General features: G+C 35.1%; 3 protein-coding genes across 7 annotated transcripts in view; 2 read left to right on the forward strand and 1 right to left on the reverse strand.

Moving 5' to 3' along the window:
* Nucleotides 1-24,297, forward strand: part of LOC122414241 (venom acid phosphatase Acph-1-like) — a 208,058-nt gene that overhangs the window by 23,586 nt on the left and 160,175 nt on the right. The window lies entirely within an intron of this gene.
* On the forward strand, nt 10,156-14,568 carry LOC122414240 (uncharacterized). The gene is made up of 3 exons (XM_043425319.1): nt 10,156-10,912; nt 11,199-11,363; nt 13,164-14,568. The coding sequence occupies exons 1-3, from the start codon at nt 10,776-10,778 to the stop codon at nt 14,407-14,409; spliced, it is 1,548 nt and encodes a 515-aa protein (XP_043281254.1). The 5' UTR covers nt 10,156-10,775; the 3' UTR covers nt 14,410-14,568.
* LOC122414239 (uncharacterized) lies at nt 14,535-16,960 on the reverse strand. The gene is made up of 4 exons (XM_043425317.1): nt 16,556-16,960; nt 16,360-16,401; nt 16,041-16,263; nt 14,535-15,933 (listed from the first exon to the last, which is right to left on the reverse strand). The coding sequence occupies exons 1-4, from the start codon at nt 16,627-16,629 to the stop codon at nt 14,635-14,637; spliced, it is 1,638 nt and encodes a 545-aa protein (XP_043281252.1). The 5' UTR covers nt 16,630-16,960; the 3' UTR covers nt 14,535-14,634.

Below are 24,297 nucleotides of genomic sequence, written 5' to 3' on the forward strand. Positions count from 1 at the left end.
GTAAGATTAAAATGGGACACCCTGTATATGTATCGTGTACAACCATCTGTTAGTTTTCGATGGTATGAGCGAACGAGTAGCGACAGTGAATTAAATAATAACATTTCGGGGAAATAGTGCAAGATGTGAGAATTCGATTCGATGTTCTAATATGACTATAAAATAAAATACGTGAGTTTTGTGACAACAGTGCGGGTTATTTTACTCCCATGTGTTAATCGGTTCGCAAGTGTTTGTTGATATATTAGATATCGGTTTTGGGTAATTTCTCCTCGTATAGAAACTAGGGTGATGCAAAAAAAATCGATATTTTTTTTTCTCGGAGCTCCAACGAAAATCGTTAGTACATCAAAAAAAAGTAATTTTCCCAAAATTTCTGATTTTTAAAAAATTTTTCGATAGTGCTCAAGCTACTTTTCGATATTTTCCTTTTTTTTTCTCAAAAATCGCGAAGCAAAATTTTTTTTTGCTTTCATAGCTGAAAGTGTTAGTACTCCATGGAATTATAAATCTAATACAATTTTTTCACTCTCAAAAAAATTTAAAGGCTACCTCGCATAATTTATTTTTTCTTGTCTGTATATCTAGCTATAAATCATGAGATTAAAAAACGTGGCGCTACAAATAACTATTCTTGTCATCCTTCCAAAAGAAAGGGTGAATGTACTTTGCAAAAACATAGTTATTCAAAATTACATGTTATAACAATGATTTTCGCATTTTCTCAAGTGATGGATTTCAATTTTCCTGTATTTTTCATAAACATAAACATTCTTATGCACGAAAACTTGAAAGGGCATCGTACAAAAATGATAACGTATCAAACGAATCTGTGTTTTGCCAAATTCAAATTCATTATTTCAAAGTCTGATATTTCACCGCAGAAAACGTTAAAATTTGGGAATTTTCTAGATTTCTCGTGCGTTATAAAAATTAGTAAAATATTTTGACCGAATTCTGTTAGAAAAAAATGGAGACTAATGGATGCAAAATCGCAAATATTTATCATAAAGCTTCCATTATCGGTTTCGTAATTTTTACTGATAAAAAAAAAATAAATTAACAAGATCGAAATAGGTCTATTGTACAAAGTTGCCTCCCTGTACAAACTCAAATAGTTTTCGATTGTAAACAAAGAGTTCAGAACTAAACATTTTTGCCAATTCATAAGCCTACATTTCTTTTCCATTAGAATTCTGTCAAAACATTTTCCTAATTTTTATAACAAATGGGAAAACTAGAAAATTTCCAAAGTATAACGTCTTCTGCGGTGAAATACATAATTTTGAAAAAGAGAATTTGAATTCGGCAAAACATAGCTTCATTTGGTATGTTGTCATTTTTCTACGATGCCCTAGCAAGAAAAAAGTTTTCCTCATTAAAAATATATATCTGTATGAAAAATACAAGAAAATTGAAACCAATCGTTTGAGAAAACGCAAAAATATTTGTTATAACATGTATATTTGAAAAACTATTTTTTTGCAAAGTACATTCACCCTTTCTTTTGGAAGAACGACAAGAATAGTTATCTGTAGCCACACATTTTTTAATCTCATAATTTATAGCTAAATATACAGAAGAAAAGAAATAAATTATGCGAGGTAGCCATTTAATTTTTTTTGAGAGTGAACAAATTTTATTAGATTTGTAATTCCAAGGAGTACTAACACTTTCTGCTATGAAAGCAAAAAAAAAATTTTTGCTTCGCAGTTTTTGAGAAAAAAACCAGGAAAATATCGAAAAGTGGCTTGAGTACTATCCAAAAAATTTTTTTTAAATCTGAAATTTTGGGAAAATTACTTTTTTTTGATGTACTAACGATTTTCGTTGGAGCTCCGAGAAAAAAAAATATCGATTTTTTTTGCATCACCCTAATAGACACTTGACTCTACGTTCATTTGTGACATAATTTTTTTGCAATCCTTGTTCTGTGTCCTTTGAACTTTCAACCAGAGTTATTGCGAGAAAATAAAAAGTTCGTTCATTATAACCTCAAACGTTCTTTCCAACCAGAAAATTTATGTAGTGCAATTATATCAAAGAAAAAACACGCGTAATTGGTTATGTGTAAATGAATTCAAATAAATTTTTTAAATTTTTCCTTAAGTAAAGGTGTCTAATTCAACGTATTGTTGTCATACATTTTTTCATTTAGTTTGGCTGTGCCCTTTGGTTCCTTTTTTCCACCTCGCCTTAGATTACAGTGCATCCATACCAATTTCTGTTCATTCTCTAGAGAATATGTATTTTGTGCATTTTTATTTTCTTACATTGATTTCATCAAAATTATTTATAAATTTATAACGAAAAGTCGTCATGTGATAGCTCGAAACATATTTGGGCCCAGTAAATGCATAGATATTGTAACGAAACGCTCTTGCCGACCTGGCCTGAACGCTGCCACGCGTTAGTTCGAGCAACCTTAATAATAAGGAGCAGGTATGAAGGAAACGTGGACACCGTTAATTTTAGTAAAAAAATAAAATAATCAATTTTATTCAATTATTTAACCGAATTCTGACAAAATAAAAGAAATTTTGCGCTTTGGCTCGCTGATTTTAAAACAATTTTGTGTTTTAAACTGTCTTGCTTTGATTAATCGGATCTGGCGAGAAAAAGACCCGAAAGACCCGAAAACGTTGCAAATTCTCTGTCTGAGATAATTTTTAATTTCTCAATTTTCGGATTTCAATTCAACAATCAGATTTCACTTTAAATTAAATCTCTCTTCGTCCCACAATATTTAAAAAATAGTAATCTCAATTCTAAAAAAAAATTCGTAGATTCCAATGCCCTTTCACGTTTACTTAACTAATTAAATAAATCTGAAAGTAAATTCGCTTTTACAATTCTTATTTTCGTTTTTGATTCGATATAAATTCTAATTCGATTTTTATTATTGTTAATTCTCTAAATTGGTTTAGATCTCCCTGCCTGGACCACTTCGGACAATATTTTCCAAATGAGAATTTAATTTTTATAATTGAGTAAATTTTAATCCTCTTCAAACAATAAGAAAGAAAAAAAAATGAAAATGGTAGGATGTAGACCGCGAGCTATGGGATCGAAACGTCGCCGAATCTTTCCGAGAGTCCGAGCATCTACAGGGTAGAGGTAACCTCCCGTCCACGTGTTATGGGATCGAGACGTCACCGAATCGATCCGAGAACTCCGTGCAACGGAAAGCCGGAAATTTATAAGGTTAGGTGCGGACCCTGGATCATGGGATTGAGACGTCGCCGAATCGCTCCGAGAATCCAGGAATCCAAGGAAATAGGCAATTCACCGTCCACGGGCTATGGGATCGTCCTTAGCCCATTAACGCTCTCCCCGCGCATGCGTCGCAGTCGATTTTAACATTTTTCATTATTAATTTATTTTTGTGAGATTGTTTTGACTTGTGATCATTTCTCTTAAACTCGTGTTATTTTTCTGATGATTTTAATCGTAATTACGCGCTTGGATTACCAAAAATGACAAAATGCAAAAAGAATTAATTTTAGAAAATATAGCGCGGCGAAGTTCAGAGCGGTGTCGATTGCCCCACTCGGGCCCATGCATATCGGCCTAAGATGTCCGCCACCTGTCAACAACGACGAGCGTGGTCGCGACGATGTTTTGTCCGCGATCTAAAGATCGCGGAGTTTTGTTGGTTTCGACGGGCTCGGGCCGTCGCGCGAGTGTATCGTTACAATATTCACTTGAATTGTTACATGGAGAATTTGGAAATTTATTTCAATAAGTCATTGGGTGCCTCATATTTGTGATATCAAAATTTGTATCTTCAAAATGCAATGGGCACCTCTAAAGTTTAACAATGTAATAAAGCGACATAAATATTAAGTATTTCCATGGCATGTTTGTGATTGGCATTATGGGTTGAAAAATTCGCGTCTGTATGTCTACGCCTGATCATTTTTGAATGCGATTAAATGTTTGGTCTGCGTAAAACGATGGAGACATACGAAATTACACCATTTTGCTTGCTTCAACATACAGCATATCTCTTACTTTTTTCTTGAATGTAACATAATAAGTTTCGAAAATGTGGTTCAGGTATTTTTGAAGTGTTTTTTCCCCGTAGTATCAATGTTTGTATTAATGGTATGCAGCGAGTACCTATAAACTTTGATATTTCTGTGAAGCGGCAGGTGTGCCAACCTTTTCACTTTTTGGTTTCGACTATTGGGATCTGACATGGAGGCGTGGCCAAGCTAAAAATGGCGCATACCGGGGTGCAACGTACATGTATGTGTCACATCTTCAAGTGACTTGTGCGTGTGTTAATTGTCCATGTTGCACCCCGGTTGTAGTTCAAAATTTGACACCAGATGTTTCATGAATTTTGTCCGATCCCAATAATATATCAATGAAGAAATTTATTACTAGAGTCTTTAACTGTTTATTTCTGAATAGGTCTGGAATTACTGTCTTCGACAACCAATGCACAGATACATCAAACAATTTTGAGTTCTGTTTGCTTTTAATAGTACGCTGTCTTTATTACTTTTAGCGTTGACATAATTAATTTAATGAATCTGTGGTACTTTTTTCTGTCTGTATCAAAATGTAGATGAATAAACCGCAGCGGGTACTTGCAAACTTTGAAACTCCTGTGTATTTTGAAGCGAAACACCGACTCGAGAACTTTATTTCAACGACATGGCACGCACGAGTGTTTACACCGGCGGCCATGTTGAAAAACTGTCACTTCGCGAAGCGGTGCTCGGGAAGCGAGGCGCTCAGCGCCGCCAACTCAATTTCCATTCCACAAAATTCCCTAGATTCGTGAAATTCTTTATTTTATTCAATTTTAATTAAATAAACCTTTTTTTGTTTAGAAAATTAATGCTGATCATTAAAGAAACGTCTTTTGAACAAATGGGTGAAAATTTCAGGATAAAATCATTTAAATTTTTAAGTAAACTTTTCTTTGAAAGATCGAGCGTGCACAATGCGCATGCGCGATGGCCTACTTTCACAGGCACGTGCAATAGACGCAATCACGAACAAATAAATTAATCGAAACGAAATAAAAGATTCTTGTGGATAAAATCAATTAAGAATAAAACAAAATAATTAAGAAAGACGCGAAATGTGCGTAGAAGCAATAAAAATTGGTTTTATTAAATTATATTAAATTTTTGCACATGCGCAGTGTGACTACGGCTCGACTCGGCAATTGGGACCCACGCGGGGGAGTTAGCGCACCAATCAGAGAATTTAGAGTGGGAGTCCCTGGTTCGAGATTAAGTCGCGCAGCGAATTGGAGTAAGGGATAAAGTCCAAAAGTATTATGATCATTATTTCCTTTGTTTCAACGGGTATAAAAACCCGAGCGCAGAAGCTCCAGAAGCTTGTCTCATATCGAATCTCGCCACGCTAGGAGCTAGGAGCCAGTCACGTCTCGAATCCCTGAGAGCTCGACTCGCATGCCATAACCAAAAGCCAGTCTTGCCTCCGGATCTCGCCGCGTGAACTCGCCATAAAATCGAGAATAAAGAAACATAGAATTTTCACTCATTTCAAAAATAGCTCTAAAAACAAAGAGCAAAATAACATCGCTATTATCCCACTCAGAATTCAAACAGAATAACACCTTTCCTCTCTCACGCTAAGAGGGCCGGGTTCATTCGATTTCGTTTGAACTCAAGATTCTTAGGTGAGAGTTTCCGATCTATCCAGGAGGGCCGGGACAGTTCGATTCCGTTCTGTCTCAAGATTCCTGGTAGATTTCCAATCCTTTTTCTATCCAAGAGGGCCGTGGCCGTTCGATTTCGTTCGGTCACAAGATTCTTGGGTAGGACTCCTACCTTTCCACGCCAGAGGGGCCGGGACAGTTCGGGTTCGTTCTGTCTCAAGATCTCTGGGTGGATTCTTTTCCATCAATGAGTTATTGTTTTCTGAGTGGTGATCTAATTCAGTAGAAGTCATTAAAATTAAACAAATTTTCTTTATTCTCATAACGAGACAATTGCGAGTCATTTAGAGCCAATTAAATTATTTCAAAAAGCGAAAAAACTCACTGAAAACAATTTATTTGAATTATATCGAGTCAAAAGAGTGAGATCGATCAGAAAAATCCACTCGAACAATTAATTTGGATTGTATAGAGTCAAAAAGTGAGTTTCTAAGAATTATAGCTCAATTATCAATTTACCAAATGATCGAATTATCAAACAAAATTAATTAAAAATTTATCAAGACCAGCGTTGGCAAGAATTATTGAATTATTATTATTGCAAGCGAAACTATCATTATTCAAATAAAAGCGAGCTTAAATTCATCATAATTAATTCTGCGAAAATTATTTTCTTTTTGTGTGGAGAAAAATACCGGAAATAAAATTTTTCATGCAATTAAAATAAAGCGGAAAAACTCGATTTCAAATAAAAAGCCTTTATTTTTGTAATTTGGTTTAAAACATTTAAAAATTGAATAAAACATTTGTCATTTCAAGCTAATTTCATTTTACTTTTGTTTTTCCTTCATACCCGCTCTTCTTTATTATAGAATTGCTCGAATCTTGGCGTGACGGTGTGCATAAGCACAAACGTACCGTTACAATTTACATGTGCACCAAGTATAATAACTTCCTATTTTTGATTATAGAATATGGGTATTGTAACGTGTTAAAATTGAACGAGAGATTGATTGGCACGGTGAGAGAGGAAACGTCGGGTAACGACGGATAATTCCTCTCGAGAGAAAGGTTTCCGAGTCAAATGCGAGCGTTACTTCGTTTTATTAATTTATTTTGAATATTTTATTTCAGATTGAGCGAGCGACAGAGAACGAGATGGAAAGGATGGGAGATGAGTCGAAACATCGTTGAAATTACCGCAAGGGAAGGCATAGGCGGGTCGTCAAGGTCGTCAATATTATCATCGTCGTATATCGAACTTTCGAGCAAGGGTCGCTAGTTCGAAGCCCTCACCTGGAGCTGTCTCACCTCGCGACGCGTCAACAAGCGTCGGGAATCGTCGGAACCTCTCGACTGTCAAAGGTCATCGTCCGTCCTCGATCAGTTAACCAAAATTCGAAATTGAGCGATTCAAACTTGAATTAGAACCTTCGAGAATTACCTAGATCCCGCGAGCAGGCGAAAGGTGGAGGGGGGCTAAGACTCGAAAGTATAAGAACGCGGCCCCGTCGCTAAAGGGGACTTCGTTTTCTGGAACACTACGTGACCTGATGTATTCTTTCGAGCCGTCGCCGACCCGTCAAGAATTCGACATCATCGGAACATTGGGGAGAACTCCGTGGTCTTTTCCGGAGTATTTCTTGACTAAAACCGTAGCGGTGAGCTGTCGTTTCGCTTTCCTTTTGTGATTCATTTTGTGATTTTTCGTATCGAAAGAAAGAGCTCTAAAAATATTGTGAACGTTTCGACTTTGAGAGCGATATTGTTTCGGGGTAACGTTGGCTTTTGAGAAAGTTGCGTAATCGTCTTGCGCGGTAAAAGATCAACCGCTTTTCACGTTGTATATTTCGAGAATTGCCGAGAGGAATTCGTCTTTCATGTTCCGCGAAGTCAGTAGATTAAGAAATCTGACAGAAATGATTCCGTTAATTAAACTCTTATGTCACCAACTATCGGGTTGAAGCCCTCAACCGAAATTAATGTAAACCAAAAATTTTCCGGAAATTATTTATATTGAAAATTACCAAACTGTTGTTTTTTTTTGTTTTCTCATCAGTTGTTTCATATTTAATAAATCATCCTGTAATTCCGGAATATCGTATCTTACATGTAAATTACTTTTGTCTACGTAACAACCTCGCCCCTCTACCACTTTGTTTTTCCCACAGCTACGACCGGGAGAACCCTAAAATCTCTTTCTCGAGAAACCTCGTATAAAAATTTGTTCGAATAATTCTCGAACTGGCGCCCCGGGACTCTCGAGATTGAGGCGTTTGTGCGACTCACGAGAAAAGTCGTTACAGTATATATAAATAATAAAAATTATAGAAGAATTATAGAATATGGATATGGTTTATAAATGATAAATAATAAAAGATATAATGAAAAATGCTACAAAAAATCAGCGGTGGCCCATTTGTGAATGGCATAAGAATTTATGTTTTCAAAATGCAATGCATATGTTGAAAAATGAGCAAATCTGTTGGTCTAGACGTACTTCATACTTTTCTTTTCTCCGGTTGGACCTTGCGGTGGGTACATGCAGAGTTAAAAAATTTTGTACATCGACATGTGTGCATCAACTTTCTATCTCTGTAGTAAAAAGAATGCTTCAAAAAGTCACTGAAAGCCCATTATTCAATAAAATAAAAATTTCTAGTTTCTGAATGCAATTTATGAGAGATTCAGATCTACCTCATAACCGATTCTATCAATATACTACTAAAAGGTACTCTATGTGAATTTTTTCAGGTTTTTAACTTTCTAATTTTAGAAAATACTTTTTTTTTTAAATGAATATATCTCGGAAACTTGAAATGACTGAATAAAAATGTTTTCACATAAAAGTTATAGTTTCGTGTTAGCTTTCGAGCGGACGAATCGAAATAATTTCAACGTTCTGGTAACAATGATTTTTTATCGAAAGAGGAGAAAATTATTTTTTTTTATTCAGAAACAGCCATTTTTTTTGGCTGAAAAAATTACAGAGTTTTCCAATTTGTTTGACGATTTTTCAAAACAATCGCCAGAGTGGCACGGATCGAAGTTCTAGGTTAAAAAAAAATAAAATCACAAATATTAATTACTTTTATTCATAGTGGTATGGATCGAGGTACCGGTATAAAAAAAATAAATTTGTGTGATTTAATTTTTCTTAGCGTAGAACCTCGATTCGTGCCACTCTGGCGATTGTTTTGCGATATCGTCAAACAAATTGAAAAACTCTGTAATTTTTCCAACCAAAAAAATGGCTGTTTATAAATAAAAAAATAATTCCCTCCTCTTTCGGTAAAAAATCATCGCTACCAGAACGTAGCAATTATTTCGAGTCGTCCGCTCGAAAGCTAACACGAAACTACAACTTTTATGTGAAAATATTTTTTTTCAGTCACTTCGAGTTTCCGTGATATATTCATTTGAAAAAAAAACAGTATTTTCTGAAATTATGAATTTAAAAATCTGAAAAAATTCACATGGAGTGCTTTTAAGTAGTACTTTGATATAACCATTTATGAGGTAGAACTGAGATGGTAAAAAAAAAATTGGCCGGTTCGACAGAGAATCCCTCATACGAGTGCATAATATCTGAAAATTGTCAATTCTGTTGGACTTGGTCAGTATTATGTTTTTTTCTCTGTCAAATTTTATAGAAAATCAACGAAAACATTTGTTTTATTAAAAACATGTCATATCTTTTTTATTCAGAATGATTTCATCAAAAAAAATCGAAACAAAATTATTTAAAAATAAGGCGGAAAAATTCTCCAATGACACGAAATATTCATAAACCTTATGGAAAATGATTTTAATTTCACAAAATTGTGGAAACATTCGAAATCGTTGAAAAACTAAGGAATCATTTCAAACATTCGGAGAATATCAAACCGTTATAAATTAGACAAAACTTAACGAAAATCATTCCATTTTTTTAGAAATTACATAAAAACATTCAAAAACTTTTAAAAATTTTATTGGAAAACATTTTGTATCGTTTAGAACTACCATAGAAAAAAGATTTGATACCAAACCATAAAAATTCCCTCTCGGGAAAAAATTCGGACAAGTAAATTGGTGATCGCCCGTTTTCGCATTAAACCTCAACAAATGTAAACAAAAATTCTCAAACTTCGCAATGAAAAGGATTTCAAACCGTGACAAAATATCAAATATATCTAGAGTCGCGGCAGCGACTCTGAGACAAGTACATTTATGTTATGACGAGTCGCTGCTAGAGAGTCTTTACAGGAGCGATAGCGTTTCCAATTGTTTTCGAAAATTTTCAAAATTTGTTTCTTTAATAATTAAATAATTACAGTACTTCAGAGAATACTATAAGTTGACGTATTTTTTATTTTTTTTTGTCTTTCGTTTGCGACCTCTTCGAGCTCTGTAGCTCAACGCATTGAAGAGATATTAATTATTTATTTTTTAATAGCATCAAAAAAATGGGTCGGATTTTCGCACACATTTTTGATGTTTATTTGTTTTTTATTTAGTGACAAATCTGGTGCCATAATACAAGTATATACCTATATATTTTCGTTATGATATGACGTATGGCGCATTGTTTAAATGCTAACTAGATGAGGTTATAAAGATCGCGAAAGTGACAATTTATCGACACTGTTCCAATTTTTTTCGATTATGTAGAAAAGCGATAAAAACAGGACAATATTTTAGTGAAAATGGTGAGAAAAAAGAGAAGAAGAATAAAAGAGAAATAAAGGCCGACGAATCCAAGAGTATTATGTGATGGAAAATAAACCGAAATTTGTCAACAACGTTCAGATTGATAGTATAAAATATTTAGAAAGGTTAGAGATTTTTTCTATATATATCTTGAGATGTAATCCGGAATCTGAAACATTAGAAAAAAAATCCATGCCTCCGCTCTTTCTCAACAGCTCTCTCTCTCTCTCTTTCTCTTCGAGCGGGAAAGTGATGTGGAATTCTGTCTCAGTATAAAGTTACTTTTCATCTATTCGCTATGTGCGAAGCCATGGTGGGGAGAGCCAAATCGACACTAGCGTACGTAGTGGTCAATTTTGGTGTTAAAAAACGCTGTTTTCAAGGCTTGAGTAAGCTTATACACGTAAAATTGCGATTACGTTCTAATTTTTAACATAAAATGAGCAACCGGAGTTGCTGTGTTGTGAACTGCAAGAAAACATCAAGGAAAAATGATTGTAAATTTTATAAATTTCCGACGGTTAAATGGAAAATAAATCAAAGAAATAAATGGATAGCTGCAGTAAGAAGGCAAAAGTAAGTAGTATCATAACCTCAATATCAATAACACAACAGAATAGCAGATTTTCGGAAATTCATTAGTTTTGTATAAACAATAAAATACCGTATTTTGTTAATAATTTTAAAAAATTCATGTTGGGATACTTCAAATTTTCGATAATTGTGTAACAAAATCCGTATTTTTTAATTTTTTAATTCCTTGAAATTGAAAAATAATTTACTGTCTGTAACATCTGTCTTATCAAAATTTTATATTCATGTATATAAACAAATTTATTGATCATGTATAATTTCTTATAAGTGCTGATGGATCACCGTGGATTCCCAAACCATATGATTACATTTGTAGTGATCATTTTATGGGAGGTAAAAAATCTGAAGAGGAGGCAAGTCCTAGCTACGTTCCAACCATATTCCCTCCAATCTACAAATCTTCAAAAGTTAATGAATCTTCAGCTCTAAGCAGGTAAATAAATATATGTAGAAAATGTATCAATATAAATTAAATATAAAATCGACGATATAAAAATTTAGAAATTATCGAAAAGACCAGTGAATCAAGTTTCTCCTTATAAAAGCCACAGTATTGATTATTCACTTTGAAAATAACAATAATATAATTGATTTAATATATTTCGTTATGAGAAAATAAAATTACAAACATCCCGTGAAAAACGGCACCATTGGCCCAAGCTTGGTGCAGTACCGCGCCAACTATACGCGATGGTTGGACGACCGTTGGCAATATAACTCGGCCAACCGTAGCACCACGGTTGGAGTGATAGCTACGGTCCTACGGTAGGCTAGCGCTTGGGACCAGTATCAGCCCAGCGTTAGTTTGGACAACGGCCCAACGCTGGGCCGGTGTCTGCCCAATGCTAGCCCCACATTCACCCAGCGTCATTCCCCAGCCTGTTATCGATTATTTAATTAAATAATTTTTATTTTCAATCATGCTTATTTTATCACCCTATACAATTATCCGTCATTGTAGAAATTTTAATTAGTTAAAAAAAAACAGTTCCTTATATTTTCTTTAGAGTTGAAATTTTTCAGAGGGGATTTGAACTGCCTACCTACAACTTTCCTACCTAATGCCTACCTAGTTTGTCCGAGACGCTAACCACTACACTATCGACTACTTCCTATTTTTGTATCAACATTCTCAAAATAAAATATTGGGCCCATTCTGGTATTGTATCATATGTGTACATATTGAAATCACTTTTTTAATTCTCAACCGATTTAGACCAAATTTGGTACACAACCGTAAAATACCCGGAAACAAATTTTCATGTAATTCGATAACTTATTAGCTCGTACGAGTTTTGATAAGAAAATTGAAAAAAGTTTATCCTTCAGCCGATTAATTAATAAAGTCGAAAAAATTAAATGACTAATCTGTATATTATTAAAAGATACACGGCCCGTCTTGAATCTGCCTACACTTTACCTCAATACTTGGCGTCAAGACGCTGCCGCGTCTCTAGATTATTATTACTATTATTGATATTATTGTCGTTATTATTATTGTTATACAAGAAATCTTAATTTATTTGCAATATCAAAAAAATGAAGATAACACAACATGTGTCCACTAAATATTATATATACTGAAAAAAAAAATTGCTTCAAAGAGTCGATTATTATTTGGTGAGTGCGAGCAACAAAATATTCTTGGATTAATAACAACAAATTGGTTGATGAACAACTAATGGATGACCAGAAGTTGATCATCAATTGCTGCCGTTGCAAGACAGTGCTGGCTGAGCCTAGGCTGATGAGCGGATACCGATTGTATATCTAACAATATAGCAGGTACAGATTTAAAAAAAAAGGCGAGCAGTATAAACCCGAGGTATGGGACAATGATGGCCTCCAACGGTTGGCTGCCAGTCATGAACCGACACCGGCCCAAGCGTGGGCGATTGTCGGGTCCCAATGCTCAAATTCTTCATTGGCTATAAGCGTGGGCAAATATGCTGGCCCATGCTCGGGCCCAACGTCGAGTCCCAACGGTTGGCTGCCAGTTATAAACCGACACCGGCCGAGGGTTGGCTGGTTGTCGGGTCCCAATGCCCAAGTTTAGCATTGACTAAACGTGCGCAAACATGCTGGCCCGTACTCGGGCCCAACGCTGAGTCCCAACGGTCGTTTACCCAGTATCGAGCCAAGCATCGGCCATATGGTAAGCATCGGCAATTTTTTCACGGGATTTTATTGCATGATTATAAAAACTATAATTCAAATATACTGATTCTTTTAGGTTCAAGCGTTTAATGGACCGTCAATTGAAAAGAACATTACCATCAACAATTCGTGCTGAGCCGAATGTTATTGAATCCGTTGAGAAAGCAATTGAAAATTCACCAGTTATTTTAACCGAACAGACAGTTGACCAAGAATGTCAAGTCAATTTTTACTCAGAGGGCGATGTAAATTCACAAACATTTATTTGCAATCGATATGTCAATGAAGGCATATGTTATGCTGAAATTCAAACAGAAATTGTTGACGATACAAGATCGATAAAAATTAACAGTAATAACAAAAAATTCGTAAGCAAAGCATGTGGTACTCCTCCCAAGAAATTGATCCATCAAGAAACTCAAGCTGACAATAATTTTAACGGATTCGAATCTATAACAACGGAAAGAAATCTTATTGATCTTGCTGGAGTAACATTCGAAAATTTCGAATTTTTATTAAAAAGGATGTGTACGTCTGTAAAATGCACAGTGTCCAAAAAAGATAGACTGTTTATATTCTTAATTAAAATGAAAACAGGGTTAACATTCTCAGCACTGGGTGTATTGTTCTGTGTTCACAGAACAACAATTTCAAGAATTTTTTTCGAAACTTTACAACATTTGGCTGGTGCAACAAGAAATCTGGTATTTTGGCCAAATATTGATGCTGTGCAAGAGACAATGCCTGACTGTTTTCATCCTGAATACAGTAACACGAGAGTTATAATTGATTGCACAGAGTTTAAGATTGAAATTCTCACAAGTGTCGACAATCGTGTCTTCACGTATTCTCAATATAAAAAAAACTTTACCGCCAAAGTTCTTGTTGGTATTACTCCTGCAGGTTTTATTTGTTTGAAATCTAAAGTAGCTGGAGGACGAAAATCGGATTCTCAATTAACAATAGAGTCAGGATTGCTGGATTTGTTAGAAAATGGTGACATCGTTTTGGCTGACAAGGGTTTTCCGGAAATTAAAACGGTTATTGACACAAGTGGTAAAAAAGTGCGAATGGTTATGCCACCATTTTTGGAAAAAAATACAGCATTTTCAAGTGAAGAAACTCAACAAACATATAGTGTGGCGAGAGTTAGGATTCACGTAGAAAGGATCATGCAGCGATTGAGGACATATCAAATATTAAGCAAAATACCCGAGAATTTATTTCACTGCATCGATGACATCATGCACATTTGCTGTGTTTTGGTGAACTTGCAACCTCCGATCATTTCAAATAAAAATGATAAAGAAAATGGAGAATAAAACACAGATTATTATTTTATTAAACTGTATATATTTTGTAGTACTTAAACAAATACGTCAAATTCATTCAGAATAAGTACTTAATAAATTACTTAAATCATTTTTTCATCACATTGTTAGAAGTTTTCAAACTTAAGAAATATTGCTTTATAAAATGAATGTAACAAACAATAAAGCTCTTTTCGTAACTTATTATTAATCAATATTATTATAGTGAAAAATATATTAATTTTTCATTATATTTTTAATATCAATTCCTGTAAAACATCGCTCTTGGAGTGTTGTTTCATCTTCGTCATGACAATCGGATATTTCGATTTCAGTGTAATTTTTCTTTGCATCAATAATTCCAGCGTTCCATGCCGTATATAAGGCAGGTAAATAGTGAAGGAAATAAAAATTTTCGCTTTTCAAAATTGCTAACTGCAAAAATTCTTCATTTCGATGTAATTGTATTAAACAACTCCCATCTTCCACTGGTGAATACACAAAAAGATCACAGACAGTCATTCCAGTGACATACATTTGCACTTGAATTTGCGTGTAATAAGGATCAGTCTTCTTCAGTGTTAACTGATCATCAATAAATTGTAAGTACTTAACGTTACATGTCTTATCAGCTAAATTCACAACCTTTTTTTTTTCGCAAGAACTGGGACACTTAAATTCGACAATTCTTGAAATACATGCGTCTTCTAAAACAACGCCGTCAAGACTCGCACAGAGCCAAGGTTGAGATTTACAAACAACAACACCAACGCGTTTTACTATGCAATTATAAAGTTGTTCATATTTTTCTTTGGCATGAGATTCTTGTTTTAAACCATATCTTGTCGAGGCACAATCAATTTTCTTTGGGTTTAACATTTCTGATACCAGACTCTCGACAGGCTTTCTTGACAGGACTTTTATGCTGTGCACATTTGTACTTGCAGAAATTCTTAAGCGTCTAGCTTTGTACCAAGCATTACATGAAGATTGTTTCAATGTTTCACAGCCTAAATTGATTAACTCCTCATCAGACAGTTGAACATTTTTCAGATAAAAATCTCTTATGTCCTCGTCTAGTGCATAAGAACTTTTATAGATAGGATGTTCATCACAAAAAATTAAACAGTTACTAATACATTCAGAACAGTCTTCTTTCTCAGTATTGAATTCTACTTGCATTAATAACGATTCCATCACATTCTTCACTGTATGGAGATTACTTGCTCCTGATTGCGCTGTCAAAATTTGTTTTAGCGGAGAATCTGACACCAACTCAGACACCTGGACTTCCTGAGGCTCATAGAGTTGCGTGTATTTATGCGGCACCATATTTTCAAAATATTCTCCTTTGGAATATTTATTTTTGGCAAATTGTCGTGCACTTGGTTTACCCCACTGTTGCTCTCGACTAGTTTTCGATGAACTTTCCTCATTATTAATGTAGTAAATTAATGCAGCAACGTGTTTACATTTCTTACTTCGGTTGTAAACGCAATTGCACTGTACGTCAGTGACACATCGTGCCTCGTTTATCTAAGATAAAATAAAAAAGAAACTTATCAACATTAAATAATAATAAAATTGAATAATCCTGATGCTACTTTTTGCGACGATAGATAAATAATTGAATTATTAATTACATGTAAAGTTGTAGAGTAAGGTGTTGCATGCACTGATGCTTGTCGAATGACCCGCGATTTTATTGCATAACTTTTGTTATCTCGCCGATATTCCTGTACATCTCTAACATGTTCTGCAAGGACGAGATTTTTGCCTTTGACGATCGTCTGGGGCTGGAATGAAATTTTGTGGTGAATGGACTGGAACCCTGTTTTTATGATTGTTTCCATAATTAATTTGAACCTGAAGATGAAAAAAATATTTATTTATTGATTTAACATATATCTAACAATTATTCAGAGAAATATAGCTATATAACTATTATTCGATTTTTATTACTTGCTTTCATTTATTTGTAGTCGTTGTTCACCTGGGCTTAACCTAAAATACATTAAGTTTGTCATTTTTTTGAGTTTACCAATCACATTTTTTCCTCTGCTTCCGCACAAATAGAAGATAGAAACAAATATAAATACTTTTTTGTTTTTAACATCGAGAAATTTAATTTTTATAATTAATAAGAATTTTTTATTACCAAGTCCCATTGACACTCCGTCTAAAACAGCGTCCTGTAGTTCGTATATTCATTGGCGCTGCTGTCGCGCACATAGCGAATAATTAACGAACAAAATAATTTATTATTGTGTGTTAGTTGTTAATAGTAGTGTGTTTAATTATTGCGTTATTTCTACTTATCTGTGTAGCAGTGTATTTTTGTGAACATTGCAAATTTTATTCTGACGGCGATTTTCACTGTGATCTGACAGTTACGGCCATACAAAATTCCTGTAAATGTGTTAGTGCCTACCATTTGCTCAACTAATCAGACAGTCTTGTAATCCACTTTGAGCAAATCTGCACAATTAGCGAAAAATTCGAACATTATTGTTCTTATAAGGTGTTCTTTTTGCTCATTTTACATGAATTTTCGCTATTTCGTCCGTTCTAAAATTCGTACACCGGTTGATTACATAACCCCTATCTGTCAATGATACTGACTGACACATTAATATCGGTTTTCATCGACCCGTGATCGAGGTATATCTAATCAGATAGAATCCCGTCAATAACCTAGTGTATTCTCTGAAGTGAATTAGAAACAATTCTGAATTTTAGACACTACTTATCGACCTTGATCACTTGGTTCTCTGTTGGGTGATCTACATTACCATTAACCGATAAGTTCTTTATTCGGCGCAACTTTTTGAAATTTAAAATTGCTGATCATTCTATCTGTGCAGTCTGTAAAGTTTATCAAAATGACGAAACGTTATTGTTCCATCAGCAAACGCTTGGCCAAAAACGACATTGTCGTTTGCAAGGGTTCGTGCAAAGAAACATTTCATATTGAATGTGCGTCGACTAAGTTTGAAATTGATCTGCACAATAATGAACAGTTTAAAAGTTTTTGCTGTGGCCCGTGTCTTTTGTCCAAGCCTTCAGATTCGCATGTCTCTCAAGCTGCCGGTTCATCTTCGCCCATTACCTTAGAAGATATGATGCGTCAAATCCAATCGAACACTGCGGCGATCAATGCAAATCTGGTTTCAATGCAGAGTCAAATGACGTCGAGATTTGAGTCTCTTTCTGTGATTATAAATGGAGTTGTCTAAGACATTTCGCTTCTTCGTACTGAAGTGTCAAACTTTGCGACCACTCAAGAAAATATGGGTGAAGTTATTTCTGAAGTACGCACTGACGTGGCAGCTCTTAGTAACCAAACTGAAAACATCGCTGCAGAGAATGTGAAGTTGAAATCACAGATGGAAGGTATTGTGACTAATGTTGCAAATCTAAGTGCCCAGCTGACGTCACCTGGGATAGTGATTCATAACCTACCGGCATCTTTAAATGACTCGCCGAGAATACTTGTTGAAAAGATCTTATCTTCTCTTGGTGCTGCTGAATGTTCATCTGATATTATAGATGTTCGCAGCCTCGAAAAAAAGCCTCAAGGTGCCATTGGCGATCAACAAAAAACTTCATCTCATGTACGTTCAAAATCTTTCTTGGTTCGTTTCAAATCGGCATCGGTGTGTAACGAAGTTTTGTTAATGAAACGGAAGAAGAGAATACTTTCCATCAATGAGGTATTCTCGGCAAACACAAATGGAAACATCATAATAAAAGAGTTTCTCCCTCCTCAAATACACCAATTTCTTGGCCATGTTCGTTCAATCACTAAGAAGCGTGGATGGAAACATGCCTGGGCCACTTTGCGCGGAGTATTTGTGCGCAAAACGGATGGGTCCGAGATCATTTCCATTAATTCTGATGTGGACTTCTCGAAGATTACTTGACTACCACCCAAATCATTAACTGGTTCAACGTCAACGTCCGATATTTCATCAACTCACCATAAGAAGACTGTACTTTGCGATAATTTATTAACCATTCCTTTGCTAAATGCTAATTCTTTACTCGGACACATTGATCAAATTAGAGCTTATTTCTCATTTAATTTTTCACATATTATCTCCATCAGTGAGACTTGGCTCCATTCTCTAGTTTCTGATGATTTGGTTAAGTTGGAGGGCTATGTACTTATTCGTAACGATAGAGAAGGTAAAGTTGGAGGTGGCGTTGCATGTTACGTTCACGAATCTCTTAAAGTAAAAATACTCGCTTCTTCACCTAGCGAATTTTCAAATGCCCCGGAATATATAATTTTCGAGATTCGTACTATCACAAACTATGTGCTTCTATTTGTCTCTATGTATAGAGGACCCAAAAGTTTACTGTTTCATTCGTTCATTGACGATTTCCTGCGCTCTTCTCAACTTTACGAAAATGTTGTTATTTCTGGCGACTTAAACTGTGACCTAGCCTGCAACAACTTTGAAGGTAACTACTTGAGAGATCTTGTTTTTTCTCAAGCTCTCCACATTGTCGAATCTGAGACTACTTACCACACAAAAAGTTCTGACTTATGGCTCGATGTGTTTGTCGTCGACAATCCAAACAAAATAGCTTTGTTTAACAAGTCCGAGGCGCCTTTTATTGCTGGCCATGACCTTCTTACGTTGCATTATGCTTTCCCTGTGGCTCGAGTAATACAACGCATTGTTACTAAACGCACCTTGCGAAATTTTAATAATAACGAGTTTACTGAAACGCTAAATTGTTTATTAAAGAATAATAATCTTTTATCATTCAACTCATGTGAATCTACTGACAGTATTGACGTCTTACTGGATTATTTTTGTCATCAAATACTTACTTCTCTCGACATTCATGCACCACTTACTACTTTTAAAATAAATAAACCTTTAGCACCGTGGCTGATAAATGAAATGAAAGATCTTATAGAACGTAAGAATGTAATGTACAAACAAGCTAGAAGATCAGGAAATATTTTAAACATGGCTATCTATAAACAGTTCAGAAATTATCTCGCTCTTAGATTGAAACATGCTAAAAATCAGTATTATCTTGATAGAGTGTCGTCCAGCAGAGATCCTTTTTCTCTGTGGCGAGAACTCTCAAATCTTGGTTTGATAAGAAAAACTCACTGTCTCCATTCACGTTTTTCTCGCGTGAAGAATTTAATATGTATTATGTGCAGGTTTCCTGCGCTACGCCTCTTGTTCTTTAAATGTATTTTTAAGTTCTCTCATATTGCTAGATGAAAACAGGCCAGTTTTTGAATTTACTGAGATTTCTATCGACTATGTAACCACTTTACTTAAGACTAAATCATCCACGTCTTTGTCTGCTGGACCTGATAAACTATCGTCATTTGCTCTATGTAAGGGTTTGTCAGCTATTCTGCCTGTGCTTGTATCAGTATTTAATAACGGTCTTCGGTTTGCTCACTTTCCATCTCTGTGGAAAAAAGCATATATTCGACCGCTGATTATAAAAAGCCCTCCTGTTACACCTTCAGACACAAGACCGATTGCTAATCTTAGCGAAATGGCTGAACTCTTTGAACGCTGCATACATGATCAAATCACAACTTTTCTAGAGACACATAGGTTGCTAGATATCTATCAATCTGCTTATGGGGACGATTCAGTACTTAAACTGCCCTGCTTCAGTTGTGTCATGATATCAGGGAGGCTGTTGATAACAGGAAGGTGACTATTCTGACATTATTTGACTTCAGTAAAGCCTTTGATACGATACCACATTCAAATTTACTTACCAAACTACGCAGATTTGGATTCTCCGAACATGTTTTGAAGTTCTTTCATTCGTACTTGACTGACAGATCCCAGGCCTGCATTGACAGCTCTGGAATCTGTTCAAACTGGGCTAAAACCACATCAGGTGTACCACAAGGATCTGTACTTGGCCCTCTTTTATTCTCTCTCTTCATCAATGATATCGGAAGTGTTCTTTCTTACAGCAAACATCTCGTTTTTGCAGATGATACACAAATCTATCGTAGCTGCTATCCTTCTGATATCGTTGATGAAATAAATACAATGGCACAAGACGTCCAAGCAATTTCAAACTATGCTTTGCGAAGTGGTTTAAAACTAAACTTGAGTAAATCTAAGGCTGTCATTCTTGGTGGTAGCAGGCATGTCAACAAATTTAATGTAGACACCCTTCCTGTTATTAATATTGATGGAGTTAATCTTCCCTATGTGCATGATGTCCGAAATCTCGGAATTATGATGTCGTCTAACTTATCGTGGGCTAAACACATAAATAGCATTTCGAGCAGGGTTAACGGAGTGATGTATTGTCTTTGATATCACAGAAATGTACTATCTACTGAGGTAAACACCACAGTAGTGGTCACACTAGTCTTTCCAGTGCTTGACTACTGCTGTTTGGTTTACAATGATCTCACAGCTGATCTAACAAGGAAAGTCTTTCTGCTGTCCCCCTCCGATTTTAATGAAACTTGAATATGTTATTCTACATCAAAATCTAAGAGACACGTATTTTTTTTTATCGGCGGAAAAACGTTTCTAGGGGGTGAAATCATCCCTTGAAGTTGAGACCTCCGAGGGGTACTTTTCAGGTTTCACCTATTTCCACTTGAGATAATCGAATGCACCCAAATGGATAATTACCTTAATGATAAACGATGAAAAATGCAACTGGTTTCACATCGGGGGGTTGCATAAGAAAAAAGTTATAGGGGTTGAAATTCACAAAATCGTTATAACAAAAAAACTATTGCACCTATCTCGATGAATTCAATTGCATTTTGAAGGGGGTAAAAAAATAGTAGATACGGGTTTTTGCGTTTTCCTCGCAAATCAAGTTAAGGGGGTGAACTACCCCTATGTATGTTTACGCTTAATCTCAATCAAACGGCAGTAATTCTTTTTTTTCTTGTTTCCTCTCCTCGTAATACGTTTTTTCTTCAAATTTACAACATCCACATATCAACAGATGGATGGATTTTTCCTGCAATTACATTTTCCTAACTGGTGAAAGTGATAGAACCCAAAGTATGCGTCCAATCTTAATGGTTTGTTTTTTTATTTGAAGGCATTTTGAGACTCTTCTAGTTATACTTAAAAGATTCTATTCAAAATTTATTTAAACAATGGATTTGATCTACTTGAGCAAGGAAAATTGGAAAAAATCGAATTTTTCCGTTGAAAATTCTACCATTTTATGAATTCTTTTTTTTTTGTAACTTTTTACGGTATTCATACGAATTACATCCATAGTTTAAAAGAATTCGCTTATTTATTTTTTCCGCGAAAAATTATAGATTGGATAACTTTTACGAATAACAATTTTTTTTATTAGTTAATAATGAATAAACCACAAGATAAATTTAAAAATATGTATTTCTTATACTTTTCACAAAAATTTCGTAAATACTGACGTATTTTCATAGTTATCATATCTCCCCCCTCTACTTGACGGTGTTATTTCGGAGTTACCTCTGTCCGGTCTGTGACTCGCTCCCAAAATTAGATTTGAAATACGACGCAGAAGCAGTGATAAAACTGCGATCGCGGAATGTATTCACCACAGTCGGTTATTTTTATTTTACACAAAAGAAGTGCCTTACAATTCGAGACTATTTAAAACAAAGTTGCAAGTATTAATCAAAATGAAGATAAATCCTTTGAACGTTATTAGAATGCTTCTCGCAACTTTTGAAGTTATGCGTTTACCGGATTCGCCAGTGAATAACGATGAAATACAGTTGAAAGAAAACATTGAAAATATTTTGTTGACTGCAATGAACGAATACAGTGGTTTCGACATGGTAGAAGAAAATTCTTTGCATTTTGAAGAACCATTTAAGGATCGGGAAATGGAAATTGGTGAAGATCAAGAATGGGCAGACGCCCTGCATGAACCAGAACTTCCGCCTGATACATGCACTCGTGATGACGAAGACTTATCTTACGAGTACAAATTAAGGGCCGTTGAGTATTGGCGCAGCGGGAAGACAGGAAATTTAGGTTTGGGAAGTGTTAAACAAAAGTTCAAGAAAGTGCAATCTATACGACAGTTGCGGCGGTGGGCCCACAATTTGAACAAGGGGGGGACATACAAAGAAAAATTAGCACGAATTTGTGGATACACTTTGGAAAATTTTAAAGCTGCTGTGGATGCTGGTTTAATAGTGCACGATTCCGATTTCAAAAAATGGGCCTTGCATGCTCAAAAAGAAGTAGGGCATACTGATTTTCGTTTCAAAGCATCTCGTACGTGGATAAACTCATTCAAAGCAGCTCATCGTATCGTATCGAGAAAAATTAATAAATTCATTACATCCAAAACAATTGAAGATGGAAAAGTCTTGGAACAACAAAGTCAAAAATTTGTCTATGACGTAAAGCAAAATATTAGAACGTACGAATTGTCAAATATATTTAACGCAGATCAGAGTGGCTTCCAACTAGAAATGCATTCAGGAAGAACTTTAGCGATCGAAGGAGAAAAGCAAGTACAATGTCTTGTGCAATCAGTCTCTTCTACGACTCACAGTTACACTATTCAGCCGACTATATCAGCTGACGGCAAGCTGCTATCTCCTCTATTTTTAGTTTTAAAAGAACCAACTGGCAAGATTGGTCCATTAGTGGAGAAAACGCTTTTCAGACCCGATAATGTGTACATAGAAGTATCCAAGTCTGGGAAGCTTACTTCAGGTATAAATTACATCCACTGTTTTTGTGTAAACATTTTTTCGATTGAAAAAATAATACGTTTTTCTATTTTCAAATCATTTTAAAATTTGGTTGGAGCATGTATTTTTCCCGAAAGTTGGCCCAAAATCATTATTATTGATTGATTCTTGGACTGGACACTGTCCCCAAGCTGTACTTGATGTAAAACCTTCAAATAGAGATGTGAAAGTAATGATTATACCTAAAGGAACTACCGGAAAAATCCAACCCCTCGATGTTTTTGGATTCCGAATATGGAAAAATTTTGTTAGACATTTTTCTGATAATTGTCTTTTGATGAATTATGATATTAATTTGCATTTGAGAAACAATATCATAAAGCTGCAATCACTCGTTCATAACCAACTGTCGTCACCACGTTATATCGATCTTTTCAAATATTCTTGGTACAAAAGTGGTTACATAGAAGAAAAACCTGCGAATTTTGAGAATCCTGTAGATTTTGCATTTGGAGATTCCTGCAACTCACATTGTGAAGTTCCAGGATGCGAAAATGTTGCTATTGTTCGCTGTTCCTGGTGCAAAAAGTCGCTATGTTTTAAACACTTTTTCGATGATTATCATTACTGCAGTACTTACAACGGTTAATAGAGCACACCATTATATGTTCGCTTCTATTTATCGCTATGGTGATTATTTTGTTAGACTGTTGACATATTATTAATAAAAGATATAAGCATATTGTACATTTTTTTTTACTCGACTATGTAGTTTTTCTATACGTCATCCCAAAACTTGGTCTTATCAACCGGAACGAATATGAGTATATGTGTAAGCGCTTATCGTATGCCTATGTTATTATCTCATTGCCAAATATAAATCGGTCAGAATTATCGATAAGTCAGATATAAATACTTTTCCATCTGAAGATTCACCTATAAATAAGTTGGCATTTAGATAAAATCGTTCATTGAATGTTATATCCGCAATATTGTTGTTGTAAATTTGAAGAAAAAACGTATTACGAGGAGAGGAAACAAGAAAAAAAAGAATTACTGCCGTTTGATTGAGATTAAACGTAAACATACATAGGGGTAGTTCACCCCCTTAACTTGATTTGCGAGGAAAACGCAAAAACCCGTATCTACTATTTTTTTACCCCCTTCAAAATGCAATTGAATTCATCGAGATAGGTGCAATAGTTTTTTTCTTATAA

Source organism: Venturia canescens, chromosome 7 (assembly GCF_019457755.1).
Source record: "Venturia canescens isolate UGA chromosome 7, ASM1945775v1, whole genome shotgun sequence".
Taxonomy (NCBI): Eukaryota; Metazoa; Arthropoda; class Insecta; order Hymenoptera; family Ichneumonidae; genus Venturia; species Venturia canescens.

Coding starts and splice junctions, on each gene's coding strand:
- LOC122414240 (XM_043425319.1), top strand. CDS start 10,776: ATGAGCAACCGGAGTTGCTGTGTTGTGAACTGCAAGAAAACATCAAGG. Junction 10,913..11,198: donor GCTGCAGTAAGAAGGCAAAA/GTAAGTAGTATC, acceptor ATTTCTTATAAG/TGCTGATGGATCACCGTGGA. Junction 11,364..13,163: donor GAATCTTCAGCTCTAAGCAG/GTAAATAAATAT, acceptor TGATTCTTTTAG/GTTCAAGCGTTTAATGGACC.
- LOC122414239 (XM_043425317.1), bottom strand. CDS start 16,629: ATGTGCGCGACAGCAGCGCCAATGAATATACGAACTACAGGACGCTGT. Junction 16,264..16,359: donor CTACAAATAAATGAAAGCAA/GTAATAAAAATC, acceptor TTTCATCTTCAG/GTTCAAATTAATTATGGAAA. Junction 15,934..16,040: donor CTTACTCTACAACTTTACAT/GTAATTAATAAT, acceptor ATTTTATCTTAG/ATAAACGAGGCACGATGTGT.